Source organism: Sceloporus occidentalis, unplaced genomic scaffold, assembly GCF_023333645.1.
Source record: "Sceloporus occidentalis isolate IW3139 unplaced genomic scaffold, rSceOcc1.0.p SCAF_1, whole genome shotgun sequence".
Classification (NCBI taxonomy): domain Eukaryota; kingdom Metazoa; phylum Chordata; class Lepidosauria; order Squamata; family Phrynosomatidae; genus Sceloporus; species Sceloporus occidentalis.
The window spans coordinates 294479776-294503582 of record NW_028316981.1 but is presented as its reverse complement, the minus strand read 5'-3'; the positions used below and the strand labels follow the sequence as shown (position 1 = coordinate 294503582).

Here is a 23807-nt window from a genome sequence, read left to right as displayed (position 1 = left end):
ACTACCTAAATCCATATTTTCCCTTCCATTTTGCCATTTTATTGAAGGAACACCATTTTACTATGCCATTGTATATAATGGGAACGTGCAGAAATGCTGTTCAAAAGCACCACATGAGAATTTTGCACAATGACACCAGATGCACAACTCTGTTTCCACAACCTTAAACTGAATAGGGACATTCTGCATGAGACAAAAACAGCCAAGAGCCTCCATAGGGAAATTTACTTTTATGTAAGACACTGTCATGATTCTGACTATAATCTTAACAACAGAAGAATAAAATGAATTAGGAATTATGGAGGGGGAAGAGATAACAAAAGGATGGGCCAAGGATAGCAACCTGAGTGTGAAGTGACTTCAGTATCCCATGATGTCCCATCATTGTGTTCCATTCTCTTCTTTTTACAATATTTTACAATATTGATTACAATATTGGTGGGAATCATGAATCCCTCCAGAAGTTGTTGCAGCTCTCAGCATGTCTCACCATTGGCTATGCTAACTATGGCTGCTGGGATTTGCAGTCCAACAACACGTGGAAGGCTGCATGATTTCAGGCACGTCTACATTGGCTGCTTAATCTGGGGCCAACCCAGAACATTTTACCTTGGACCAACTACAATGGTGACTGTACACAGTGGGCCAAATCTGGTGTGATGCTTTAAGTGTTCATAACATTTGTACTGCTTTTGGTGCTTAATAAAATCACCTCAATGCAAAACCAGATTCTGTTGTTGTTTTAAAAAATCTAGAATCATACTGTATGTTTGACATCAAGCTGAAGACTAAAGAAAAAATTACCTTACAGCTAATTGGAAGGAGTTCAACAATCAAAAGAGCATTGGCATGAGAAGATAAAAGGCAGAATTTATAGTGTCTGGACCCAGTACAAAAAGTAATCTTAATTCTAGAGGAAAAAGCAGGGGCCTACCTCATAATGTAGCCCAGCAACATTCCAAGGTATGCGATAATATGTGCCACTATTACCATCGCGGACTCTGTTACACATTCCATTGAAAAGCTCGTTGTTAAATGGGCTTGCCTGTGGTTTCATTCCTAGAATGTTAATACTGAGAGAACAAATTGTAACTTAATTTTTGATGGAAAGTGCAAGTGTGCAGAGGTCAGCAATTCTGATTAAGGGTAAAGACATCAATGGCTAAAAGACCACCAAAAAACAAAACAAAAATTAACACCATCAAACTAATGCTTTGTTGTAAGAGTTCCATTAAATATAGGAAAGCTTTCTAATGGTAGCTTGAACTAAGCTAATTTCTCTTTTGGTAGGTGAAAAAATAAAGGTAGGGAAGGAAAGATCCCTAAGAGTGTCTGTTTGCATCTCAGAGTGGTTAGGATGGATAGACAAGAGATGAGGAAACTGTGGGTCACTGAAAATTACTTATCCCTACCATTGCTGTTGTTTCAAAAGCTGTATCTGCACTGCAGAAATAATGCAGTTTGACACTTCTTTAATTGCCATGGCTCCATCTTATGGAATACTAGGATCTGTAATTTGTTGTGGCAGCAGAACTCTCTGACAGAGAAAGTAAAATATCTCACAAAACTACAACTCCCAGACTATATGTATTGAGCCATGGCAGTTAAAGTGATGAAAAACCATTACTTCTGAAGTGTGGATGCAGCCTAAGAGTCTGTTTCACTCCATAAATGCTGAGCATTGTTGCATTTCCAACACCTTGCAGGAATGTTTGTATTCAAGACTGCTATGCTAATTACACCATTCAAATGTCATGCATTCATCTGTCCATACATACATACTCACACATATCTTTGGTTCACACATACATTTCAATAATGAAAGGCAATGAATTCTGTGGCAATCATATACAAGACAACATAGAAACAGTGCACAAACATACAAATAGTGCCTGGTAGGGAATGATCAATGTACTCCATGGCTATATTTGCACATTAGTCAAGATTCCTAGTTTATCAAGGCTTACTGGGAGTGAGTACAGCCTATGCAGTCCAACTTTGCTTCAGTTTTCTTGTGAACAGAAAAATTATTGAGGAAGCATAACTTATAGTAATGTCTAAACATGGGATGCTGCTTTGTTTGCCCCCAAATAAACCAGAATTGTAAGCTAGCAATATGGTTGTTGCTAGGATTATAAAGTTTGTTGAGGAGCAATAAATCAGGATCTTGCATATAAGGTGTCATCTTGTTCATTTTACCCACCTGAACAAAGGCAGGAGCAAAACAGACAGTGTATATTACCATAATATTTATTCAGAATTACCAGACGAAGCCAGGAAAGTTGAGTTATCAATATGTGCAAATGCAGCCTATGTATGCTGTCTCGTGTTTCATGAAGAAAAGTGGAATATAAATGCCATTAATGCGAGAAAAAGAAAAAGAGGCCAAGGGTATTCTGAATGAGGAACCTACATGTTCCAAATAATGCCAGGAAACAGGACGGACCTATTGCCAATAATATGAAGATTAGCAGGTGGTGATTTCTAGTGTTTTCATGACATGAAATTGCAAGCGGAGAGCATGAAATATCTGCACATCCAGACAAAAGTCTCATGAACAACACAAGGTGCATATCTCATCTGCATGGTCCTTCCATTATTATAAAGAAACCCATCTTTTTTGTCTCTTGTCATCTGAGGGAGCCATCCTTTACACCTTTTTAAAATTGTAAGCAATCTAGTGTTAGAAAAAGAGACCCACAAGATTCTGTTTCTGATTATTCTCATGGACACACTTCCCAGGCCTTACCCCCAGCCAGCAATTAGTCCAAGCTCGGATACATCAAGAATACGATCACGACAGGGTTCAGTGCGGTAAGTATCACAATCTGCTTCATCGGACATGTCTCCACAGTCATCCTCTGTATTACAAACCAACCTTGTCTTTATACAGTGTCCTAAGTACAACAAAGAGAACAAAAGAAAAGATTTCTAACTTGTAAGCACTGTCCTTACCACAACCACCCCATATATCTTAATATTGCTTGGTTTACAGCGGGGATAGGAAGGTGAGCCCTTGGGGCCTCATGTGTCCTCCAAATGCTGTTTTTGTGGCTCTAAGATTTCCTGAACCACCCTATTTCTGGTCCCTTCCAAAAGTGAATTCCCTCTCCTAGGTTATAGCTGCACTGCAGAATTATTGTAGTTTGACACCACTTTGACTGCACTGGCTCTGAGTGGCTCAGAGCCATGGAATTCTGGATGTGTCGTTTTGTGAGACATTCTTCTCTGTGAGACAACACAACAAACTACACACCCCAGTATGTCATAGCCTGGAGCCATGGCAGCCAAAGTGGTGTCAGACTGCATTATTTCTGCAGTGTGGCAGCAGCCCTGGAAGCCTCCAGAAGGTTGCAGGGGGCCCTTTTGCAAGATTCAGCATTAAAGGGGGGGGGGGGGTAGAAAAAACCCTTCCCTTTCAAAACAAGACAGTGACTTTTTGCCACTTCCATTTTTGTTTGTTTAGTTCTTTTCTTTGGGTTATTGCAGGACATTTTTTGGCACCCGAGAACAGTGCCATCACTGGGAGGTGGCAGACCACACAAGGTGACACCCTAAGGGGGGGGGGGTGACACCACTGCTGCTCAAACACCTGTATTTTGGCAGAAACATTGTGGCATTTGCCTGTATCTCTTTAAAATGCTTTACGAGATGGTGGGAATGAGGTGAAGCTCAGTGGGACAAAAAAGAAGGGACCCCATAATTTTTAAAAATTAAAATTTCTAATTTCAAAATTTTAAATTTTAATTTAAAGTGCTGACATCTCACAAAACTACAAATGCCAGGATTCTGCAGGATGGAGCCATGGCAGTTACAGTGGTGCCAAACTGCATTAGTTCTACTGTGTAGATGCACCCTACAGCAGACCTATTCAATCAGCTGCTGAATGGTGAGTCGATACGTAGGTTAAACTCATTGGTTCAATGGATTCATTCTTGTCAATGACAGAATGTAGGCTTCAGTCAGTTAAATACAGTTTTAAAAACATCATCATCATTTTAAAGAATATGGAAGTAGTAGAGTCTACCATTTTCACACTTGAAGTCTTTGCCACATTCCACTTCTTCCTCAATGCAGGGGGTGTCAGGCTGACAGTTTTCTCTGTGTCCCAGGGGTTCCATGCATGCCTTTCCTCCAAACTGCCCATACTTCAAGACACTCCTGGAGCGATACTTTGGGAGGGAAAGTTTTTTTTTTAAAGTGCATAAAATCAGTGGGATGGGGTGGGAAGAACAACCGTAAAAACATGAGCACAAATATAATATAATATAATATAATATAATATAATATAATATAATATAATATAATATAATAGAAATGTTAAACTGTGCTGTTTACACAATGGGATAAAAATACATTGTATTACAGGTATAAGCTGACTTACAGTTGAAAACTGGAACAAGCGACCAAATCAAGTGTATAACGTGGAACCCAGCTTAGGCCAAGTCTTGCTGCATCATTTTGACACCAGTTTCCTTCACTCTCTTTCAGACTGCTTCCACATTGCAGAAATAATCCATTTTGACACCACTTTAACTGATATGGCTCAGTGCTATGGAATTCTGGGAATTATTGTTTTGTCAGACATTTACAGGCTTCTCTGTCAGAGAGCTCTGGTGTCACACAACAAAATACAATTCTCAGGATTCCATAAGGCTGAGCCATTGCAGATAAAGTGGTGTCAAACTGGATTATTTCTCTTCAGAGTGCTGCTGAAGCAGGTTACTTCACCCTGTTGAATGGCAGACCTGGCTGTGCTCCACAGTAAGTTCTATAGATGTTATTCCACTTTTCCTGCTCTTTACTCCTATATTGGCTGCTTTGATAAATAATAATAATAATAATAATAATAATAATAATTTATTTGTATCCCGCCCCTCTGAGAACAATCGGGGCGGCTAACAAGTTAAAAATACAAAACATATCAAATCCCTAGTACCCTCCCCCCCCTTAAAAAGGTATTAAATCTGATAGAGAATTAAAACCATACAAGTTAAAACTGACCCAAAGGTCAAACAACATAACAATGATCAATATAACAATAATCAATGGGAGAGGCGGTATCTATTTATTCATAGGAGTTTCCTGAGGCCGGGTTCTCTATTCTGGAAATGCCTGCCGAAAGAGATTCGTCTTAAAAGCCTTTTTAAAGCTGGCTAAGGATGTAAACAGATGGATCTCATCTGGCAGGCTGTTCCACAGTCTGGGGGTGACAATGGAAAATGCCCTCTGGGAGATAGCTGAAAGCCTAGATGTTTGTGGCTGAAGTAGGCCTCTCCCAGAGGACCGGAGTGCGCGGGGAGGATTATAGGGGAGAAGGCGGTCCCGAAGATAGTTTGGACCCAAGCCATTTAGGGCTTTAAAGGTAATAACCAACACCTTGTACTGGGCCCAGAAACTAATAAACATCCAGTGGAGGGACTTTAGAACCGGGGTAATACGGTCTCTCCTAGATGTTCCGGAAATTACTCTGGCTGCCATATTCTGTACTAGTTGCAGTTTCCAGATCAAGTACGAGGGTAGCCCCATGTAGAGCGCATTACAGAAATCTAGACGTCAGGTTACCAGCACGTGGACAAGATTCCTTACTTCCAGGAAAAGGCACGGCTGGCATATCGGCCGAAGCTGATAACAAGCGCTCTTGACTGTCGCATTTACCTGATTCGATATCAGGAGCGACGAATCAAGGAGCACCCCCAGACTGCGAACGCAGTCCTTGACGGAGAGTGTGACCCCATCCAGGACTGGAGGTTGCAACCCGATTCCTGGTTTCGGGGTTGCTACCGTGAGCACCTGGGGTTTTTCTGGATTCAGTCTCAATCTGTTTTTCCTCATCCAGCCCATTACTGCCCGAAGACATTCATTGAGAGAGGAGATGCCATCAGAATTCGAGGCCAACGAACGCGACATAGAGAAATAGATTTGGGTGTCATCAGCTTACTGATAACACCCAGCTCCATGACTCCGAATGATCTCACCCAGTGGCTTCCTATAGATGTTGAACAACATTGGGGACAGGATAGCACCCTGTGGGACTCCACAGGTGAGTTCCCTTTTACTGGAGCCACTGTCCCTGAGCATTACCCTCTGGGATCTGCCCAAGAGGAAGGAATGGAACCACTGCAATGCAGTGCCTCCAATTCCCAATCCCCTCAGGCGATCCAAGAGGATGCCATGATCTATTGTGTCAAAAGCTGCTGAGAGGTCTAAAAGCACCAACAGGGTCACACTGCCCCTGTCGATGCTCAGACGCAGATCGTCGGTCAAGGCAACCATGGCAGTCTCAACCCCAAACCCTGTCCTGAAGCCAGTTTGAAATGGGTCAAGATAATCGGTTTCATCCAAGAGAGCTTGGAGTTGAACAGTAACTGCCCTCTCGATTACCTTGCTCAAGAATGGCAACAAAGAGAATGCCCTATAGTTGTTCATATCCATAACTGAATATGAAGCTCACTATATGAGGCCTACATCTTCAAAAGAGAAAAGAAATTCTGATCCAAAGAACATCCAGAAAATTAAAAAAATAAGATTGTCTCTGGATATATGTCTTTGTTTTAGGCTTTAATGATCTGATAAGGCTCTTATATCATGTGTTGTTAGTCTGTCTTTCAGATTTCTAATAAGCAATAAAAGACATATCTTACAATTCTCATGCTCTTCAGGTTGACCCTGCCACATATATTATTTTAATATTAGAAAGAGCAAAAGGCAGGTTTTGTTTTTGTTTTAAATCTACCTCTCATTAAACCATTTGTAGATGCTGTATATCAATGTCTCCCAACCTGGTGCCCTTTGGATACATTGGCCTACATCTCCCATCAACCACAAGCAGCATGGACAATAAAGGGCACCAGGTTTGGAAATACTGGCTGCATCAGCACTACAGAATTAATCTGGTTTGATACTGCTTGAACTGCCATGGGCTCAATGCTACGGAATTCGGGGAATGGTGGTTTGTTGTTGCACCAGAGAGCAGCTCTGGTGCCACAACAACCTACAGTTCCCAGAATTCTATAGCATTGAGCCTGTGTCAGTTAAAGCAGTGTCAAAACGGATTAATTCTGCAGTGTGAATGCAGCCACTATTGTAGAAACCTTCTTGAAACTACACTACACTTTACTAGCAGGTGTCACTCTTTCTGCTTCCATTGACCAAATACAGTGCACACATTAGGTGGGTTCCTGATGTAGGGCTTGAAGATGTGCATGCCTACTGGATGTCCAGCACAAGTCAATTTTCTAAGCACCCAACAATCATAATGTACTTTTCTCCTTACAAACCCTTAGATCACTAAGGCCACCAAAGTTCATAATTTGCTGATGGAGTCACAGACCCTCAGATATTACTGACTTTCCCCCTCCTGAACATTTGCCAAGAAAGCTCATAATTTCCACTTAGAGCTGCCAGGTTGGATACAGGGAGAAGTTCTTGTACCTTTAATCCCAAATGAATAGTAGAGCAGGCAGAAATATTAGAAAAGTCCGTCAAGGGGAGCAAAGGTAGTTGTCCTCCTATACCTTCCAAATTCCAACTTTCAGCTTCACCAACCCCCTCCCAAAACTGTTGTTGTCTTTCTGGTAGAGAGCAGGAGGAAGGAGCACAGAGGAATACTCAGCAATATTCTTATGACTGGTGCTTCATTCCATCACCCCACCTCCACCATGAAGAAACAACTGAGTTGGGAGGGGATGCCTGAACCTGAAAGTTGGGTTATGGAAGGTAAAGGAGAACAGGTAACATTGTCCTATGGATGGCACTTTATGGCACCATTTCCTGCTCTACCATTCCCTATCCAACCTGACAGCTCTAGTCAATTATAGCTTGAACCATGTAAAATTTCTTATGGCTTATCATAAGGCCAAGCCTATCCATCACAAATTGTATCAGTTTCTGTAAAGTACAGATATCAGCTAGAGGTTATGCTACCTATTTATCACTTACTCTTTCGTTTGCACAGGGATGGCATGGCCCCCACTCACTCCAGTCACTCAGCAAGCAATCAATGGGTGGTGGCTCATTGGGTTCTCTTGGCAACCTTGTGTTGGATAAACACAAAATAGTCTTATAGAGCATTACATTAGAAAATTGAAATCAAGAGAAATCTTTGGGCACAGCTGTTCTTTGGTGCATGCACACATGGAAAAAGACAGGATACTGTTCAGTGTGGTTTCAGTAGTGCATGTGTTAAACAGAATTATCCTATATGTGAGGCTAATCATATGGGGAAAACTATCTCCATGCCTCTTCCTCTGGGCAGGGAGCCATTGCTGCTAACAAGGGATGAGGAAATGGGAATTATGTCGATGAATCATGGTAAGGTATATCAGTAAATGTTTCTGGCTTCTTTTTGTGCATTTCATCAATGAAATGATAGAGATCATTTTGGGGGAATTCTCCTATCCTTGTAACCTCCATGTCATCCTAGATCTGTTCTAGGCATGTGAGGGATTCTTTTTTTGGGGGGTGGGGTGGCATAGGGGGCTGGGACAGGGATGTACACCTTCACAAATTTTGTTCACACAGGCAATAATAAATAATAGTACCATCATTTTCATCACCACAAGAAAGTTGTTGAAAACTGCACAGTTTTTTAAAAGACTATTTGCAGTTTAGGATTTATTCCATGCAAAGAATGCACAACACAATATTTTCTCCATAGAAACAAAATGTCACCTTCTCTGCAGAAAATATTTTTTGTGCAACCCCCCCCCCCCCAAAAAAAAAAACCCACATGCATTTTTCCACTCAGAATAAGTCCCCTCCTGTGAATATTCTCACCCAGCTAGGATTCTCCCCAGCAGAGAATTCTTACATTTGGGAACACTTTCTTGTTGTTGAAATTTTAAAAAAATATTTTCAATTTTTTTTTTTCATTCTTACTAGAGGGAAATCACTGAAAATTACCCCATTTCCTCTTCTTCTGATCAAAGCTGACTAAACAGCTTTCACTAGTGGATGGAAAATAAATGGATACAATCCCAGACCACCTAACTTAGGAGTTTATCGCATGCCGGTTAAAGTGATGTACCCCATTTGCATTTAATTTTGAAGCAGGATCTTATCCCAAGTGCTGGGGGCCAGGCAAGTGCAACCCGGCTGCAGCTCGGGTCTCAGCCACACTTATCCAGCATCTTTTCAAAACTGGGAGTCTGCTGTTTTTGAAAAGAGGCCAGATAAGCGCGGCTGGGGTCCTGGATGCAGCAGGGTTGCACTCATCCAACTCCCTGGTGTGTGCGATAAGAACTGGCTTCAAAATTAAATGCAAATGGGGTAAGTCACTTTAAATGATTTGTGATAAACCCCTGAGTCTAGATTTGTTGGAATAACAACAAATATTGATATTTGTTGGGGTAAAGGAAATGCAGCCTTGAGCTTGCCTCATCAAGGGTGGTTTTATAGCTCTTAACCCATCCAGATTCCCCTAACATTCCTTTTTTCCTGCCCCTCCCCCTGAAAGCTGTCCCTCGTGGAAATTGTCATGAGGCAATTCACCCTTTAGACTGGCTGCAGAAACCTTCTTCACAGATATCTATCTATCTATCTATCTATCTATCTATCTATCTATCTATCTATCTATCTGTCTGTTTGTCTGTTTGTCTGTCTATCTATCTATGTAAAGAAGGTTCCTTGAAAAAGATATATATCTTTTTCTACGCCAGAAGTGGACATCTGATCATTTCTAGTATTTAATAACGTGTAATATATTTTATAGACTTGACATAGTTTCCCACTGCTGAACTACAAACTCCATAATCTGCAATATCTCTAGTTGGTAGCATTATGGGACTTATATTACAAGACATTTGGAGAGCGCTATGTGGCAAAAGGCTGCCCTGTATTCCATGCATGGATGCAATTTGCATTTTCTTTTTCCTTTAAATAGTTGCCATAGGGACTGAAGGAGATTAAGATGGCACCCCAGTACCTGTGTCAGAATTTGGTTTAGTTTTTAAGCATGTATGCCCACATTGGAACCTACGTCAGTACTCTTGTTGACATAAACAGTAGTTCTGAGAGGGGAGACTGATGGGATTGTAGCCCTCTTGGAACTGCTATGTAAAATAAAACATTTTAAAATTCTAAGGAACACCCAGTGCTTCAGCTGGAGAATTTAATGTTTGCAGGGGTATGGGTAGTCTCTGCCACTACCCACTTCACGCTCCAACAAGGTTTCCCACCCATTTTAAAATAGATTGTGTGTTTATTCACCACTGTGCAGGTATGTAGCTGATGCATTGATCATTAGCCTGATGATGATAAGGATGATGAAAAAGAGGAAGAAGAAGAGGAAGAATTGTCAACCCATTATCCCCAGTGAAGGTGAGTAAATGGAGGACAACCACAGATTGCCTTTCTAAAAATCCTTCTTACCATCCAGTGCCAAAGAGGTAGTGCATTGGACCACTGGGCCTACCAGATTTGTGTCCCATAAAATAGTGTAGAGAAATGGGGAGGGAAATATAGCATTATTTGTCTCATATGGTTGTTGTACTGGTGGGGGAAAATTATGTAGACCAGCTCCAATATTTTGCTTTAGCAAATCTGTTATGTAAAAATATGTACACTAATATTTTAATTTCAAAATTCCTGGTTTTAAAAGACTGGGCAAAGCAGAAAAAAACTCTAGAGAAGGATAAATATTGCATAGGTAGTGGCTTGTTATAGTCCAACATTCAAACGGTTATACCAATGTGGCTCTCTTGAAAGATAGATAAGATACTGGTTGCCATTTAGTTATGAAGCCACATATTTAAGGTGTTACTTTTTTTTTTTTTTTACTTGTAAGGCATTATATAGTTCATGATATCTGAGACATCATCTTTTCCCATATAGACTGCCCTGGTCATTATGTTGTGAGTGCAGGGACTCTGGTTACTATGGCTGAATATGCACTATAGAAATAATGCCATTCGATACTGCTTTAACTGCCATGGCACCATCTTATGGAATCCTGGAGAAGAGAAGGTTAAGGGATAATATGATAGCCCTGTTTAAATACTTGAAGGGATGTCATATTGAGGAAAGAGCAAATTTGTTTTCTGCTGCTCCGGAGACTAGGACCTGGAGCAATGGATGCAAGCTCCAGGAAAAGAGATTCCACCTCAACATTAGGAGGAACTTCCTGACAGTAAGGGCTGTTCGACAGTGGAACAAACTCCCTCGGAGTGTAGTGGAGTCTTCTTCCTTAGATATCTTTAAACAGAGGTTGGATGGCCATCTGTCGGGGATGCTATGATTTAGATTTCCTGCATGGTAGAATGGGGTTGATTCTATGATTCTAACCAACAACAGCAACATAAATAGCAGACTATTGGATGGATCACCTGATTAGTGAGAGAGAGGTTTTATAGATTGCAGCCACTTTTATGGACTGTGGCCACTCTTCACTTGTGAGAACTATTGTGGTGCAGTGGTGTGGTCTGGGAAAGTCACACTGTCCCAGCGTAAGAGGAAGGCAATGGCAAACCTCCTCTGAATTAATCCTGTCAAGAAAATCCTATCAAAGAGTTGCCATAAGTTGCAATCAGTTTGAAGTAACATAATAACAAATAAGAAGTCACTCTGCTTCCTTGAACCCCAGACCTAGGCAGCTACACTGTAGGATAACCTAACAGATTGTGGTGGGCAAGGGAAATTGCCTCATTTTTCTCGAGCAAGTTGACATAATACAGGCAAAGTCAGCACCCACTCAGAATCAAACCCTGGTCAACTGTTGTCTTCTCTATAGCCAAAATGGTGCTGAAAAGCAGGGTTTTGGGTTGTCTTCATCATCACCATGGCTTTCTTGGTTTCTTGAAGGCAGAGAGGACAACCAGTGGCTAGCCTATCCAACCGAGGTTTGTTCAGCAAATCTGACCAGATTCAATGGCACAAATCCTGGAGCCTTGCATTCCTCCCTTAGATTCTAATATCAAGTAAACAGAAGGCTGAAAAATGCAAAAAAGTTTTCATACAAAGGATGGCTGACTTAAATTTTATTTTTTAAATTAACTTACCTTATCTTCTCTGCTGAGGTAAAGCTATTTATTCCTAAAATGAAGAGTGCCCCTATGAGAGGCAAGAAAGTAGACATGGCACTGTTCTTGTTAATAATGTCTGTGTCAGAGTAGAGACGGCAGGGATACTGAAACTGAAGGCTTTTACTCCCTTCCTTTTGTTATTTATTACTAGAACAATAAATAAAGAAAAAATGCCAGAGGTAGACCAAGCCAGCTGTCCTAAGTTTCGGGAAGTGCTCTGAAGTTTGTTGACTTACGTTGAATTTGGGAAGTCCATTTACTGGGGCATCCCCCAAACCGAGATAAACGGAAGGAGGGAAAGCCAAGCTTTTGAAACTTCTGCAAATAATGAGCAGCCAAGGAACGAACAATAGTCATTTTGTGTTTCACTGTGAAAAACAGAAAAACCAAACAAATAAGGCCCAGCAACAGGAACTTTTACTTAAAAAAATATGAAGACAGGAATGTGGGTGGCACACCCAAAAGCAAGCTAGACCGCATATCCACAATCACTTTTTCCAAACACCAGTACTGCATCAGCATTAGTATTCACCTTTAGGAGTATGTCTGGCAAATGGTTTCAAACTGTGTTCCTAGGAAACCATAGGCTCTTTGGTACATAGAATGTAAAAACATCTGCCTCTTTGCATTTTGTAGTCTTAGTGAATACAGGGTAGTTTCTGGATCCTTAACTCTAGGTTACAGATCTGTAACTGCAATACTGAATGATGCCTCCAGCCCCTTCCACCAGTGAATGATGCTGTGACAATCAGAAGCAGGGCACCCACTTCAAGTTTTACCACAGCCTTACTCATAGGTGGAAGGGTGTAGGAACATTATCCTCCATGTGCCCTGTTTGGATACAAGGGAGATAATGTTTCTGTGCCCTCCCACCAGTGAGTGAAGCTGTGACAAGATTTGAGGTGTGGGTCCTGCTTCTGATTGTCACATCCTCCTTATGCCCTGTTGGAAGAGAGCCAGTGTGGTGTAGTGGTTTGAGTGTTGGACAGTGATTCTGGAGACTAGAGTTCGATTTCCCATTCACCCACTGGGTGACCTTGGGTAAGTTACATGTTCCCAGCCTCAAGTGAAGGCAATGGCAAATGTACTCTGGAGTCACTAGGGGTGGTGTCAGCCAGTGTGGTAACTCATGGTGTTATCCCCCCCCCCATTGACCTCCTCCTCCCATTTCACACCATACAGAATCCTTAGTAATGCTTTTTTTCAATAATGTCCCTTGTCAATCATAATTCCCATATACCACTGAATGTCATGCTAATAGTTGTGACATAAATAACTAGCAAAATTAAAATTATACCTTCAAATTACAATATGATATGCACACACTAAATGTATTTACATATACATAGTGAAGATTTGGTTAAAATGTGATTTAAAAAAAAGAAAATGTAAAAAGAATAAAAATGTTTAAAATTTAAAAAAAAATTAAACTTTTAAAATTATCACAGCCCACTTCTGCCCAAAGGTAGATGCTTGGGGAGCAGTGGTGTCACCCCCCTTCTTAAGATGCCACCTGGTACGGTCTGCAACCCCCACACCCCTCTAGTGATGCCACTGCCTTAGGGTTGCCATAAGCCAGACACAACTTGAAGGCACAAAACAAGAGCAAGCCCTGATTGGAAGCTGAACAGGCCTCCTTTGCTTAGTCCAGCTACTGGCTTTTTAAGTGGGCAGGGAAAAGGTTGTGCCAGGAGAAGTCACTCAGGTGGCCAGCAGATAGAATACAAAAGCTGGCTTACCTCAGTGGTTTCCTGATTTGTGGGGAAAACCTGCTGACCATACTCCTGGCTCCTACAACAGGCCAAATACATAAGATCAGTCTACACTGCTGCATGGATGGATCTACCAAGATAGAGCAATCATGATTACAAGTCACACTGTGCAATTATTTTTTTCTGTTCCACCCCAAACTGGTGTGCATGAGAGCATGAGCATGCCACCAGTAGCCACCAATCACTTCCCTCATCCCACCCAGCCATCAGCCCATTGGACATACCATGCGATCGACTGCATGATTAATTAGCTGTTTGTTTGCACATCTGTGCTCCCAGCACCATCATGGCACAGCACCATCATGGAGGCCTCCCTGTACATATCCTATTTCTCCCCCTTTCTCCCACACCCCCTATTAGATTGACCAGTTTGCTAATGTTTTTATTAAATCATTGTATTTTTTGGTATTGCATTGTCATCATTTTGTTTCATGAGGCATGCAATTAGTTGATGGTGCAGCTGACCAACTGTGCATTTGGGCAATCGATTTGCAGGCAGGTGACAAAAAATTATGGCCAGCAATGGCATCCATGGCTACCCTGGCCTAGGAAACTTGCTCTTGACTGCTTCCACCAGATGCTTAGCTCCTCCTCACTGGCACATTCCACACACTGTTACAATATTTCACACTGTATGTCTTGAACTGGAGCAAACCAGGGATTATTTTGCTTTAATGTTTTGCCTTGTAACATGGCGTCATTCCAGTTTACTCCCATTTTGGGCACATGTGTTGTTTAAATAGACCACTTCTTTTTGCTCATGTAGACAGCCCCTTAGTTACACAGATGTATCTAGGTAGCCTATGTAGAATTTCAACAATAGATCTCCCCCCTGTTACCTTTTGACCCTTCCAATTTTTTGTTTTGTTTTGTTTTCAATATTTGTATGTGTGATACTTGAATTACTGAATAAAAATGCAGGCAGGCAGTTTATTTGTCTGCTTGATGTTGCAGGGCTGAAACTGGATTAGCAAATGAATATTGTTGTACTGTTGTCTATTGCAGTCTGCATTCTTTTACTACCCTTTGAATAGCTCACACATATACACACAGGGATTCTGTTTGGGAACTGTTCTACATACTAACTGCTTTAATCTGGCCTTGTTCCATGTCTCCCAAATGTCCCAATTTGTCAGGGACAGTTCCCATATATGTTGTGTTGTCCCACCTTTTCAACTGGTTTTAAAATGTCCCAGTTTCTCCTACTCCCCCCCTTTGTTTTCCATTTACTTCAGTTGCTGCAAACTGAGATCAAAGTGGATAAGGAGTGTGCACTCAGTTAGCAGGGGAGTCTTCTCTGCAGACTCTGCAGATTCAAGCAAAAGCTTCTCCTAGCTTATGTTTCTCCTCATCCATAACTTTTGCCATCTTTGTCATATTCTGATGTTGCTTGGCCACACATGTTCCAGTTTCCATTTGTGAAATGTTTGCTGGCATGTTGTTCATATCATAATTGGTCAGGAGCGCTTAGATTTTATGAGTAGCTCAAAGCCTTGAAAGATCCAAGTTCTTTCTTGAAGTGGGTGATTCTTGAGTGCTTTGTTGAGAGGCAGGCTTACAAACAGCTTTATAGATAAGCTTGTTTGCAACTGCTACTGTCTAGTCTAGATTCTGCCTGTGTGATTTGAATGTGAGCTGGTTGCACACCAACTTTGATGAAGCACTTTGTAACAAAGAACAGGTTATTTATTTTGAGAGACAGCAAAAGGGATGTTTTGCTCTTTAGCAGGACTATCTGATAAAAGAAATTGAACATTTACTAGCAGTTTATTTTTAATGTTTACTTGGCAAATTCAGGATGAAGCAACTTCAGATTAATTTCATCATAGACAAGAACAGAATACAGAGAATTCACTCACTGAAAGACTTTCATGATATTTATGGAATCATGTTTAAAATGAAAAGTATAGAATTACAGTTGGTCCTCCACATTTGTGGCTTTGACCTTTGCAGATTTGATTATATTTGCAACTTATTTTATTAATATGTTCTCTCTGGGAATCGTTAGGTCTTTCAGCAGAACTCTGCCAGAAGCTGACCACAAAAAGTAGAAATTCCTAGAGAAAACCCTTCTCTAGGCATTTGTAGGTCCTCCAGCATGATTCTATGATCAACCTCTGGCAGATGTTGACTGTAGAGTTGCGCTGGAGGACCTGGAAATTCTGAGAGAGGTGTTGTCTCAGGTAAAAAGAATAGTGTTTTTTTATTTGCGTTTTTTCCACATTCGCGGAGACCCTTCACCCCTAATCCCAGCCAATGTGGAGGGACCACTGTACTAGACCAGTGGGATAGACCTTGTCTTAATGGTACTGCTAAATGCATTATGTTGGAACCATATTTAGTCATGCCTAGAGTAAACTCATGATTAAATCTCATTGATTTCAGTGGTTCTGCTCTGAACATGGTTACCTTTGAGTCTAACCCCATTTTGCCTCTGAATGTGCATTTCTAAATATATGCATGTTTAAATGCATTTTAACATTTTTTAAAGTAAGGACTATGGCAAAGTATTTAGTAAGTGCAAGAGCCCACAGACCACTAAGTTCTGCTTTGCATAGGAGGACACGATGGAACCGAGGAGGGAGTGAGCCAAAGGTAATAAAAGGAAAGAAAATACGATTTAATTAATATGTACAAATATAAAGTCTTCAAGTGGGATCTTAAACTGAAGGTGTAACTAACATAAATGCAATTCTGCAAATGTGAGGTGAAGAGGTAATTACATGCCCTCCAACTGTCCTGATTTGGCAGGGACAGTCTGGATTAATCCCACATTTTCAGCTGCTTTTAAAATGCCCTATGTTCTCCCACCTTCCATTTCCATCCTTTTATCCTCTACTTACTTTACTTGCTGAAAACTGAGTTTAAAATGAAAAAAATAAAATAAAAATTAACTCAGCAATGAGGAGAATCTTCCCTGTAGATTCAAACAAAAGCAAACTACTGAAAACTCTCCTAGCTTGTGTTCTTCCTCTTAACCACCCTCTGGTGTTGCATGGGCACATATGCCCTGGTTTTCCTCTGTGAAATGTTGGGGGGCTGGAGCGTGGCTTTGGTGCGGCTTCCGGACTCTTAGGACTCATGCATCATTTAAACAGCATACCTCCAAGGTGACCCAAGCAGCTTTATTTTGGCCTGTTTGTAGGGGCCCTATATCAAAAGTAAAAGAAAAGACTGTAGAACATTGTACATAAAGCCAAATGGCAAACAGGCATAATCCAAAACAAGGGCGACCGAAAAACAGTAAAAAATCCAATGACAAATAAGTATTGCACTTGTGGCTGAAAACCGTGGCATTCCCCTGACAGGGGATGACAATCTGTTACTTTTAACACCCAGCTTGATAGAGAGTTCAAACAAACTTGAAATGTCACTTTTTAAATTTATATTTTAGTGGCCTTACAAAGCTCTTACCATGTTATTATTTTTGAACCTGCACATGTGACAGGATCTATTTTTGTTTTTCGTTTTTGTAATGACTTTCATCATTGCATACATCTTGATAGTTCTGGTTTGCTTTGCAATGCCACCACCTCTCAGGGACAGCGGCAATGTATTTTCAGTCAATGTCTCCAAGAGGCTGTCTCTGCCCTTTCTATGATTCCCTTTCTATTATAACAAATGTTCCTGAGTGGGTTGGTGAGAAGTGTCTCGTCGATATGGCCCTCTTGCTTTTTATGCAGTATGGAGGGGAGGTTAGAATAAACTTTGATTTGACTGCATTCTGGATTTCTAGTTACCAGTTCAGAAACATCCCTAAGATTTCTGGGACAAAACCTGAGAGTGAAAGATGGTCCTTTGGTGGTATCCTTGTGGGCCCTCATGGTGCCACACAGGCTAGCCTTAGATCAAATGATGGCATTCTACAGTACCTTCTAAGCTTCATAGGGAGATTGGATAATGAACATATAGTTTAATAGCAAAAGTAAAATAGGATGTGTGTGTGTGTGTGTGTGTGTGTGTGTGTGCGCAAACACATATAAAGAGTTCCCCCTTTGAAAATGACTGTCAAGTCATTTCCGACAGTAAGGGACGATGCTCATCTCCATTACTTAGCTGAGGGAACCAGCTTTGTCAAACATGACTCTTTGGTCATGTGGCCAGTATGACTGTATGCTGTTACCTTTCCACCAAAGTGCCACCTATTCATCTGCTTGCACTTCCGCATGCTTTCAAATTGCCAGGTTGGCAGAAGCTGGGATGAGTGATGGGAGCTCACTCAGTCACACAGTGCTTGGGTCTCAATCTGCTGACCTTGCAATCGTCTGAGTCAGCATCTTAACTGCTGAGCAACCATATATATTGCAAGAAATTAAGACTCTGACATTTACAAATGCCAATTAAAATTTTCAAATTGCACCAAACTGCATTGCCAGCCAGAATTTTATTTTTTAAAAAAACATTTAGTACAGTAAAAAGAAACACATAGACAGACACATGGGTGGCAGTATACTTTCCTAACCAGAGATTTGCATACAGTCCTGGTTTCTTGCCTTGTTACTCCATGGAAACTGGAGCTGACCTATGAAAATTGGAGATCTGGTAAACCTAATATACAAATGCATTCCTGGCCATCACAGAAATCTGGACATCTAGCCTCAGGGCCTGGTAGATCTACCCCTGAGGGATCAGTGAATCCATTTGGGATTTGACCAACCTCCTCCTGCAGTTGCTCCAATCTGAATAGGAGCTTTTCTGGTGCTGTCCACTAGACTCAGAAGAAAGGATGGCCATCTCTGGGGGCTCATAGGTCATCCAAAGCTATGTTTTCTTGAATAATATTATCACTTCCACTCAGACTGAATCCCTTCTGACTGACCAGGAGAGCCTCTGTCTTGTCCATACTGAGTTGCAATGTACTCATCCTCATTCAGTTCATTACTGACATCAATCATGATTTTACAACTAAAACAGGTTCCTTGGATTTACACATACAGCACAATAGTGTCTTCCAATTCTACCTCAGGGAGATGGAAAGAGATGTATTGCTGCATCCTGTTAACTTCTGAGATTCAGCATTCATCTGGCATATTTTTAAAACTCACTTTGAAAAAAGGAAATATAAATAGTTAGATCTGAAGGCCATTGGGGCTGTGTTACTTTCCCATCAGACACCTGTCGAAAGACACACAAAGAAAACAGCTATGAGAGAAACAAGGTATAAAACATATTTGGGGCAGGTGAATCTTGAGCAGTTCAGAAATGCATAAAATCTTTTTTAAAAATTCTAAGTGGGTCATGTAGCATTCAACAAACAGGAGAATAAAGGGTGATTGTGCTTGATAGCTAGGAATGTTAGGTGCCACTTGGAAAAGAAGAATAGGATGGGAAAGGAGAATGCCTTGCTTGGAAGAAATGGATCAGAAGTACTGTATTAGAAGTGAAAATTCATTGCCACATTCAGTGACATTTCTTGCTTACAAGGGTAGTGATAGAAATCGCTCCTTTTTGTTTTTGTTGCTATTCTTATTATTTGAGGAGGCTTTAGCCTGGGGAGGTTTGAAAACACAATACCTTATTCAGCTGTCACTTTGCATGGGTATTCATTCTTTTCACAAGGCCTTTTGCAGAAAACCAAGTGTAACTCCCTGAGAAATTTTGCAAAATGCAAATACCTGAACTGTGAAAGAAAACCATGAAAAATATCCATCCTTGCATGCCTGAAGTTTGTGAAGGGGGTCTTGTTTGCTCCCTCTCTCTGGGATGTTACAGTGCAAAGATGAAGTTTTACCTTATTTACTATTCCCCAAAGTATATACATTTGCATAGTCATTGTCCCCCACAATACTGCATTTGGTAAAATGTGTAAACTAATAAAACATGCCCTATATTAACTGAACCCACCCTTTTAAAAACATGCCGTATAATTAGAAGGTGGACCTAAATGTTACTTAACTCTTGTACACTCAACTTTTTCAGGGATATGAATCCAAGAGGGTAATCTTGATGACCACTCCCAGATTAGAACTCCCTACCAAGAGGAGCTCCAAGAGGACGATTCTCTGTGTTATCCTTCTGCCAGCAGGCACAAATCCTTTTTATTCAGGCAACCCATTGGCAGTTAACTGGGATGCTGTAAAACGGACTTCTTAATCTTTGTGGCTGTTGTTTTTGCTAGGTTTTAATGAAGAGACTTTTGTTGATTTTAAAAAGTGACACTCTAAGACAGAAGTAGGAAACATATTGCCTTATAGATGTTAGACTGCAGCTCCTAGCATTCTTCACCACTGAGCAAGCTAGCTAGGATTATATTGGGATTTTGCAGTCCCAACAGCATCTGGAGAACCCCTCCTTTCTCGTCCCTGTTATGAAGTCTGAATTGCTAATGTGGAATTCAGATTTGGTTCTCACTGTTCCAGATGCCGGCCTCCTTCATTTCATAAAGTGCCTACCTCAGAGAGGCCAAACGTATTTCAGGCTTTGGCCAAACCTAATGTGTTTTCCTACCACGTTATTTCAACATTAATTTCCTTCAAAAAAAAATTACAACTAGCTTATATATATTTTCAGTGTAGAGTACATCAGAGATCCAGATGTAGTCCAACACCTGGACAACTGCATTTTGCCCATCCTGCTCTTCTACAGTTGCACCACTGGGGAAGAGATGCTACTAAGATGCTACTAAGCCAGCATGGTGTAGTGGTTTGAGCATTGGACTATGATTCTGGAGATCAGGGTTTGAATTCTGGCTCAGCCATGAAACCTATTGGGTGACCTTAGGTAAATCACATGCTCTCAGCCTCAGAGGATGAAGACAGCAAACCCCTTGAGAAGAAACTTGCCAAGAAAACACTGTAATAAGGTTCACCTTTGGGTTGCCATAAGTCAAAGATGACTTGAAGGCACACAACAACAAGAAGCAGGCTGTATGGAAGGGAAAGAACCCCATTATTGCTGTTTTCTGCTATTATATTGATATGTTTTGTCATTTCTTGTATTGTTGATGCTTTGACCCTTCACATGCTAACGTCACATAATAAGTCACTAGGAGAAGTAGGCCATAAATACCACATAGCCCTATCTGCATGTCAGATGATTCAGTGGTCCTGGCTTGATTATAAGATCACATTCTAGTCACATGGGTCTATCTCTTCCCTCAGTAAACTGGATCTAGGATAGAAGCTGTGCTTTCATATGCAAATAAAGACTCGTTTAATAAAGCTGTTTTCATTTTTAAGGGCACATATCACTTTTGAAATGAAGTTACATTTAATCGTCAGAACACTTGACAACTACTTTTTACAGTGTAACACAATCCACAAGTTTCTACATATATTTTTTTTTTGCATTATATGAAAGTGCAGCACAGTATGTACAGAACAGATTGCATAACTGTCTGGTATAACAGATTGCTTGAGATTTAAGGTTTGCCTAGTAAGCAGATCTCCAAATTTGCATTTACCTAAACATTTAAACAGGGATACTGTTTCAAGTTTGTTGTGATAAGTGCCATTATGGAGAGACACTCAGCTCCTGGCATCACCTTTGTCTTGTTCATTTTCACTCTGAAGGTAATTCCAATCATACCATACCTTGATTGCCAAGATTACAATTTTATTTAACAGACTAAATGGAGTAACAGTCACTTTCAGGTTGCTAACATTGTGTCCATTGAGTTTGTAAAAAGAAGGCCTGCCTATTTTGTTATCCATCCACTGATCAGCACTGATTTGCTTATAGAATAAGATTTGCTAGAGGCCAACTTTGTAACACTAGCTGTGTTAAGAAAACAAACTGAAAAGTCATTTCAATCACCACAAGAGATTGGCAGGAGTGTCTGAACTTCCACTGGACTGTATCAGCATTAGAGCCAATAATTTACACATGTAGAAGCCCAACAGTTGGAAGCCACACACAATAGTTGCCTCTTTCATAATAACGCAGACATGCTTTCACCTTTACCAATTGGGTGGATGTGAAATGGAGTGTTGGGAGCTTTAAAGTCTTGCTGAACAACCAAAAGGAACCTACAATAGTATTTGATCATTTTATGTTTTAAGTGACTGAGTGCTACAAGTTCAGATCATGGCTCTCTCCCTTGTGTGAAGGTGATTCAAACTGGGGTGGGTCCATCCTAGGAGGATATTCAGATTCACATTCATTTATAGTTAAATCTTTCTGAGCCTTGACGGAAGTGAAAGTGAAGCACTAGGAGACACACAGTGTGCTCAGTTACATAAATCCACACAGGCTGATGTTCACCATCAGTTCCAGTTTGGTCTCTAGAAGATCCTCTCCTTAGCCTTAGATGATTATGATTGAAGGATTCAGTAGAATGAATCTGGAGGAAGAATGAAGAACAAAGCAAAGACAATAATGGGGGTGTCCAGTTATTCCTTGCATCCTTTTTGCCATAGCATTCAATTTGCACTCCATTCTGGTGGGGAAAAAATGAGAATGTTACCAATGCACTCCAGGGCTAGGACAGACAATACTTCTCTTCAGATTCACTGTGCAAACTGTTGAGACAGAGTATAAAATGATGTGAATTGTGTACAGGAAATCTGATGCAGTATCATGTCAGAACCAGCTTGTGCTTCTTTTGCTAGATAACACTTTCAGGTTGCAAAAAGTATTTATATGATTCTTCACTCGCATTCTGAAACCTTTAATCATCTGTACCATTTCAAGAGGGCCCATATCGTACTCCAGATGTGCAAGTCCAAGAGAGGCATTTTCTTTGTTACTAAGAAGTGACTGGAAGCTAGTTTTGTTTTGGGAAATAACCTTAAACAGGTCTGGACCCACACAAAAATACAGATTTGCCTCTCTGTCACTGGAATCCTTTATAGCTCAGAATAATGTAAGAGTTCCACATGGAGACTACACTACAGCTGGCTATTCATCCCTCCGTGAACTTACTACTCCCTCCCAGCCATTCCATGCCTGGTAGAGACTGGGGTGGGGAGTGAGAAACATCTGGCTATGTCCCTATAGCCAGATGCCTCATGATGACATCTGCTGAGGTCCACGGGCATACTTCAGGGACATAGATAAGTGATGTGGGGACACAAACAAGTGCCTCTCCTATTCCCCCTTCCACTTTCCATCAGGCATGGAATGGATTCTGAGGACGGTAGGTTGGCCGTTGTGGAGGGAGGAAGAGAATATTAATACAACTACTAAAAAAGACATACATAGGCATAATGTATCCCACTGACTCAAGAGCCAGTGTGGTATAGTGGTTTGAGTATTGGCTTAGGACTCTGGGAGAGCAGGGTTTGAATCCCTCTCTAGGGAGGCCAGGATGGCTCCATCCCTGTTGTCCTTCCACAGAATCATAGTTGGAAGAGACAGCAAGGGCCATCCAGTCCAACCCCCTGCCGTGCAGGAAATCCAAATCAAAGCATCCCCGATAGATGGCCATCCAGCCTCTGTTTGAAGACCTCCAAGGAGGGAGACTCCACTATACTTTGAGGAAGTGTGTTCCACTGTCGAACAGCCCTTACTGTCAGGAAGTTCCTCCTAATGTTGAGGTGGAATCTCTTTTCCTGCAGCTTGCATACATTGCTCCGGGTCCCAGTCTCTGGACAAGTAAAGATGTTTTTATGCCACCAGGATTTCTCATGACATGGATGCTGTTTTGTTTTTGTTTTAAAGAATTTTAAACTTTAAATTTTAATAATGTAATGTTTTAAATTGTTTGAATTGTTTAATTGTTTTTTAAACTTGTATTTTGCATGTTTTATAGTGTTTTTAACTTGGACTTCTTTTAGATTTGTAAGCTGTCTTGAGTCCATGTACTGGGAGGAAAGTGGGATATAAATAAATGTAATAATAACAATAATAATAATAATAATAATAATAATCCTCACTCACTCATAGAAATCCACTGGGTGCTCTTGGGCAAGTCACATTCTCTCCGCCTTAGAGGAAGACAATGGTAAATCCTCTCTGGACAAATCTTGCCGGGAGACCCTGTGACATGGTGATCTTTAGGCGAATCTAAGTTTGAACTGACTTGAAGGCACAAAACAGTAAGAACAACATTCCACTGACAAGATGCCAGCCACTG

The 23807-nt window shown here is 40.9% G+C and overlaps 2 protein-coding genes across 4 annotated transcripts in view; both read right to left on the bottom strand.

Moving 5' to 3' along the window:
• The window catches only part of LOC149324092 (complement component C9-like), a 33684-nt gene extending 21579 nt beyond the window's left edge, over nucleotides 1-12105 (bottom strand). The window contains exons 1-5 of the mRNA XM_089496266.1: nucleotides 11997-12105; nucleotides 7942-8035; nucleotides 4028-4172; nucleotides 2750-2897; nucleotides 935-1073 (exon numbers count right to left, since the gene is read on the bottom strand). Coding sequence (XP_089352392.1) covers nucleotides 935-1073; nucleotides 2750-2897; nucleotides 4028-4172; nucleotides 7942-8035; nucleotides 11997-12073 — 603 coding nt within the window. The 5' untranslated portion in view covers nucleotides 12074-12105. The remainder of the gene's footprint in view (nucleotides 1-934; nucleotides 1074-2749; nucleotides 2898-4027; nucleotides 4173-7941; nucleotides 8036-11996) is intronic.
• Nucleotides 12106-20663: 8558 nt separating this feature from the next.
• Nucleotides 20664-23807, bottom strand: part of LOC149324090 (disabled homolog 2-like) — a 64457-nt gene continuing 61313 nt past the window's right edge. For 2 of the 3 annotated variants that reach the window (XM_089496244.1, XM_089496251.1), the window contains exon 15: nucleotides 20665-22169. The gene's annotated coding sequence lies outside the window, so the exon portion shown is untranslated. Of the gene's footprint in view, nucleotides 22170-23807 lie in introns of all 3 variants that reach the window. The other variant, XM_089496254.1, reaches the window with a different exon arrangement.